The 5,797-nt window shown below is 48.0% G+C and overlaps 3 protein-coding genes and 1 non-coding gene across 4 annotated transcripts in view; 3 read left to right on the top strand and 1 right to left on the bottom strand.

The window, feature by feature from the left end:
* Pmar_PMAR009766 (hypothetical protein) overlaps positions 1-273 on the top strand; it is a gene marked incomplete at both ends in the record, with an annotated part of 1,002 nt that extends 729 nt beyond the window's left edge. Inside the window, one exon of the mRNA XM_002778290.1 lies at positions 18-273. Within this exon, the coding sequence (XP_002778336.1) occupies positions 18-273 (256 nt within the window). The remainder of the gene's footprint in view (positions 1-17) is intronic.
* A 1,202-nt stretch (positions 274-1,475) lies between these two features.
* Pmar_PMAR009765 (hypothetical protein) lies at positions 1,476-2,146 on the top strand (the record flags this gene model as incomplete). Its single annotated transcript, XM_002778289.1, has 3 exons — positions 1,476-1,782; positions 1,828-1,910; positions 2,042-2,146. 3 exons carry the CDS (start codon positions 1,476-1,478, stop codon positions 2,144-2,146), a joined length of 495 nt encoding a protein of 164 aa, XP_002778335.1.
* A 1,506-nt stretch (positions 2,147-3,652) lies between these two features.
* Pmar_PMAR009764 lies at positions 3,653-3,724 on the top strand. The gene has a single exon. It is a non-coding gene; the product is annotated as a tRNA-His (tRNA).
* An 88-nt stretch (positions 3,725-3,812) lies between these two features.
* Pmar_PMAR009763 (hypothetical protein) lies at positions 3,813-5,504 on the bottom strand (the record flags this gene model as incomplete). Its single annotated transcript, XM_002778288.1, has 8 exons — positions 3,813-3,917; positions 3,974-4,109; positions 4,160-4,354; positions 4,404-4,511; positions 4,562-4,649; positions 4,813-4,966; positions 5,010-5,140; positions 5,459-5,504. 8 exons carry the CDS (start codon positions 5,502-5,504, stop codon positions 3,813-3,815), a joined length of 963 nt encoding a protein of 320 aa, XP_002778334.1.
* Between the last annotated feature and the right edge of the window lie 293 nt (positions 5,505-5,797).

The raw sequence follows: 5,797 nt of genomic DNA, 5'->3' as shown, positions 1-5,797 counted from the left end.
ATGTGTGCTTACTACAGCGATCGCCTTGACAACCCCAATGGAGGTATCCTCTACGCTTACAATCAGCTTTCGACTGCTCTCGACTATGTTCGTGATCATGTTCTGTCTAAGGATAAGTTTGATTACTTCTTTGAAGCCGGTGGTACACATATCGGTCTCAACTTCTTCTCGTGGGTCATGTGTTACTACGGCTCCGAGTCGTGGCATCAGATTGGCCTACAAAAGTGTATCTCCGACTACCAGTCCGCTTCACAGATATGCCGTCAAGGTTAAATAACTTTATGTCTCGTGACTTCATTCGAAAATTATTTTGAGGTCACCATCAGAAGTAGAGCTTCGTGGTCAAATCGCCGAAGTAACTTTCTTTCACACGGGTGTTTTCCCCACGATTACTGCTCATGATCTAAGGATGCCAGATCAGAGTAGAAGTTTCTGGGCAACCACTCGATTCCACTCCGTATTCAAAACCCCTACCAACAGTACGCCTTCTCGACGGTTGGTACTACAATTGATTTCAAGCGACGTCGCGATCTTCGTTCCGTTTCGAGTTAGTTACATGATAAGGTTAGACTAGGAATCAGAGCGCAGCAAGAGATATTATCAACTTAGCATCAACGCAGCCTGGAGTACATCTTACGTGATAATATGAGTCCGAGTCGTCAGTTGTCTCTTTCGGAGAAACAAACCCTCGGGTGAGCGGTTCCAGATCCGAGCGCACTGAGAACAGATACCATCGAAACGAAACCGTTTACGTTGTGTGAAACTGTATAGATATGAGCGGGAGACGTAACGTCTTATAAGTATACCTCATAGCGAATGAAGAGTACACTAGGAGTCTTCGGAAGCGCAACACAGGCATTAATTCCACTCTCGGTAGGGGACTACGCCGAGTGCATTATGTTGTGTCCGACCATAGGGGATGACTTCGGAAGAAGGGACAGCTGCTACACCGGTTCGCCTCTACAGTAGAGGCTCTACTTGTTCTCTATGGGAGCCATTCAGTCACACGCCGCCTCTTGGTGCATCCAACGTCCTAAGAAGGTCGGCGATGCTTCGGCCAACGACTGCTCTGCAACGAAGCGTCTTCGCCTTCCCCCAGAGAACCTCACATCGCCACTCGCCCACCGAATGGAACCTTCCATCGAGAGTTCAAGTAAGACATTTGTGACCGCTCGTGAAATTCATTTTTGTAGCATCAGGTGAGACTCTCCGGGCAGACAGTCCAAGAGTTGATGATAGTCCTCGAGCATCTGATGAACCCTATCAGGTGTGTCTAATTCTCGTATCACATCATCGTCGCGCACGGTCTGTCCGATACGAAGACTCGGTTGATATTTTACAAGGTTCTGAATGAGGGAGGCCAAACTCCGAGCGCCGCCGATCTATTCAATGCACACGAGAGGATTACTCCGAGCTACGAGTCAGACGACTCCGGGACAACGACAGACGCCGCCACGTCGTCTGAGGTCCACTGCATGGTATCCGAGGATGCCGCATCGTCGTCGGGCAAGGATGTGAACTACGACTACGACTTCGAGTGTAGCAGCAGTGGAGAAGAACTCGATGGGAGACGAATTGAAGAAGAGTATATCACCACCGCCATCGAAGAGCCTCGAGACAGCGACAGTCAGGCCACCCATGAGCTCCACACTGATGGTCTCCCCGAGGAATCATCCACGACGAAAGACATCCCGAAGGTGATGAGCGTCGAAGGCGTTTATAATGACGAGGAGGATATGCCGGAGACCAGGTACCCCAGTGATGTTGATAGGACCCCTCGAGGTGCTTCACGAACCTGCAATAACTACTCGGAAACTCCTCCTTCAGATGAGTCCGCCAATCTATTCACTGTTCACGCCACGGCTACCAGACCGCACTGCGGGAAGCAGAAGCCTCGTCATCGTCGAGGAGTGAGAGGATGATTGTTGTTCATCATGTTACTCCATGAAGCATCATGTTACTTTACTGACCCTGTCCAGTATCATGCTCAGACAGGGATAGCGCTTGTTGCGTTCGTAGTTGGTTGGAAACCTTTCATTAGGGGGTTATGGTGGTTGAACTATCGAATCATATCGAAGTAGCACGCACTCTCAGCTACAACGACATCCTGGCCGAGGCGATCATGTTCGAGCCTAAGGTGGCGTAAGAGGAGCGGGTTTATCGTTGAGCATCATTAATGGGTATCTTACGGAGGACGCGTCGCTGTCCATAATTGTGGGCAGTGCCGATTGAAGTGTCACAGACTGCAGGCTGGAGAAAGAATTTTTGCTATGATCAGGAAGCCGCGTTCCAGAACGGGGCACTGTGAAATTTCGATGGTGAACAGGAGGGCGATTCCTCATGTGGGGTAAGTTCCAGTTGAGAAGAACAAGCCTACACACAGTATAAACTTCACTCAAACCAACGTGCTGAAGATAAGAATATATAAGTGTCACTCGACACCGTGTTTTCGGTATTTCTCATTATCACTGAGAGCCCACAGCATGCATCTCAGAGCAAGGGCAGTGCCCATCATTGTTTTACTCATCGTGCGAAAGCCAGTGTCGACTTGCCGACTATTCATATCTTGAACTAGAGCTGACAACTACACCTTAAACGATCCTCACGCTCCTCGAGGTAAAGAATTCGACCTACGGGACACCGGTCGTACAGGATGGTGTAGACCTGATGAAGCTCTTCACGTGTACGAGCTGTTCAGCGCCTTCAGGATTCTATGCGTCATAATGGACAAGAAATGTTCTATACTTTTCTGCAAGTTGGAGTTGATGGAATCAACTTGTTCAACTGAGCTACGCTTGACGAGCCGCTAGCACCAGCGGTTGGTATATGCGGAACAGCAACCGCGAGCAAACTCGGCCACGGACTTGACGACTGACAGTTGACAGAACTGAGACGTACCAGTCACTAGGACACAAATTGTTCTCCATAATAGGAAACTTTTCTTGCGAATACCTATCCAGGTTGGTCTTGAACTCAAGGATCAAATTTGACGCTCATCGTATGACCGACAATTCTGTTTTATTTGACGAAACGAGATTCGGTACAGTTTGTGATGAGGGTCGAGTCCACTGAGACCTCAAGTGAACCCGGAACACTCGACTGTTCTAACTTAAGTTGAGTTAGCACCACGTGTGTCTTGCACTGGTCTATTCTCCATGGTCTCACGTGGACGCGAATGTCCTGAGTTACCTCTCAATACCATTCTCAGCTCACTAAAACTCATAAACTCAACTCAGCACTAACGTACTGCAATCATGGAAGCCATCATGACTGGGCCAGCCTGGAGTTGTGTTGCACACTTTACCCCCTCTAGCACGTCACGCACCATCCGCTCTCATCAGCTTCTGACATAGACAGTTGTTAGACGTTTACGCGGGAGTGAATTGCTGTGGACTTCATTTCGAGAGAAGTACCCCTAGGGTACCTACCTGCAGCACTCCTATTACGAAAGCACACTCAGTGACGATGAGGACGGCTCCGAAAAGACCCACGAAGAACTTGGTGAGCGATCGCCTCTGAGTTTCGCTGATAGCAGCAGTCCTATTATCACGGGGCATCACTGCGAGTTAAGAGATGATAACAAGTTACAGTTTCTGAGAGCTACACGCCACAGTTGCGGTGGGCTTCCCATCTCAAGAACCTTTGAAATCGGGTCGCTATCGTCTAGCGGTTAGGACGTCACGTTGTGGCCGTGACAACCCCGGTTCAAATCCGGGTAGCGACTTTTATCCATTACTGAGACCAACAACTACTCCGGACATGAAACAGCTCTTAAGCTTGCTAATCAATACACAAATCGTGAACTATCATCGTTATTTGCCGAATTTGTCAACCATCAGTTCATTGCGGACTCGTTTGTATTCAGCTGCATTAAAAGCCGTATCGGTGACTCTGGTGTACTCCTCAAATAGTGCGGTCTACAACAAGGAGCATGTTCCTTGTCAACAACTTCGATGCACTTAGAGGAGCCCACCTTCCACTGCTTCCAATTCTTATCATCTCTATTCAGTATCGCCAACGCCATCTCCGTCCTACTGATGATAGTCACCGCATTCTTCAGTTTAACATAAATGCGAAACATCAATCTCTCCTTATAGTGCTGCAGAAACCTAAAAACTGAAACCTATCATGTGTCACATAACTGGAGAACAGCTCTCACTGATAGTCTTCAGAGTGCGTCCGACAAGTTTTCCCTAGATGGAACCAATTATCCAACATCCAATGCCGCACTTCGTCAACTCCCTCATCATCCTCCCCCTCCTCAGTATCGCTCAAGGTGAGGCCCTGAGCTGGAGTCTCTCCCCCTTCCAATCCAGTTGACAGTAACGGCGTCATTCCATAGCATCGGTACCAACTGTAGCCACAGTCAAATCGACGACCATAGTCATCGCGGTGCTGCTTACTATCCGATATCTCCGTCCCAGACTTTCCTCGAGTCGCACATTCTCCCATTCAGGCGTGCATCCAACTTCCATCGTCGTTGATTGCACGCCAAACAACAGTCTCCCTCTCTAACAATACATCAAAATACCACCACCCGGAATCGAACCCGCGCACACACCTCCTCAGCAGTCTCGTGCTCTCCTCATTTATCTGCGTAGGTCTTGAGATTAAATCCGGATACAAATCCAGTCCACGACGATAGCGACCTACGCCGGCGAACAACACTGTAGTTTCACCCTAGTGATATCAAAAGCACTACTGAAATATATATTTCACGACTACTACATATGACCGCGAATATCGCGTTTTTCGCAGAGAATCACACCACTTCACGTGAAACGGGTGGTGACACTCCCTCCCCTCTCCCACCTCCATGAGCCTCCCAAGCTGTAGTGCTCCTAGCCGCTCTAGCCTGCTCCAGCTCCCCTTCGATACGCTTAACCGAAGCCGCGTATTTCTCATTCATTTCAGCATCCGGCTCGCACATAGAGACCGTGAGGAATTCAAGATACTCATGGAACGCCTAAGGCCGATAATTTCGTGGCGCAGTGACGTTTTGCACTTACTATTTCTGGAGACCTTATTTTTGCGCCCACCGTTAGACCAGCCGACTGCCGTTTTTTCTGCCGTTCCTCATCCATCTTCTCATTAATCAAATTATATCGGGCAACGACTCCTGCGTCCGAATCCTCCTCACCTGATGCAGACCGATTCTCCCAAAGTGTTAGTCCGGACGGACACACTCTCCTCCTCATTCGATGTATCGTCGTTTATAAAACTCTCCTCCTCTTCCTCCTCTTCATAATCATCATCATTCACGAAGCTTTCATCCTCCGAAAAGGTTTCATTATACCCTCCCTTAGCTATCACCCTCCTCAGTTTGAACTCCCCCTTGACGTCCGATACCGAAAGTCGTCTGAAGCGAACAACACGTATAAGCTCTGCTCATGGTCATCCTATTCATCATCATCGATAACATCACATTAAATTCAGTGCTACCATAAGCGACCACTACTTCCAAATTTCCCCCCAAAAACGGTAGAGAGCAAGAACGGATTCATGAAATACACAAAAATGTTATGAATTTTTTTTTCCGAAAATCGATTGCGAACATGTTCCATGCAATATAATTCTATATAAGAGGGCTTTATATATTCAATTGTTTTATAGGAAAAGTTATCTCTTCAATTCAAAATGATTCTCATTCATTATACCCCGGTTCTCTTTCATTTTCTAAGATGGTGTAATTCATGACTTCACATTTTTAATGTCTAGATGATGAAGCCCATCCCTAACCCCCTCCCCCCGGCTCACAGACGGGGCAATATGGTCTCCATCGGAGCTCCCATCACCA

The sequence above is a fragment of the Perkinsus marinus genome (genome assembly GCF_000006405.1).
Source record: "Perkinsus marinus ATCC 50983 genomic scaffold scf_1104296950132, whole genome shotgun sequence".
NCBI classification, from domain to species: domain Eukaryota; phylum Perkinsozoa; order Perkinsida; family Perkinsidae; genus Perkinsus; species Perkinsus marinus.
Note: the sequence above shows the minus strand (reverse complement) of the source record. Positions and strands in the feature narration are given on the sequence as shown.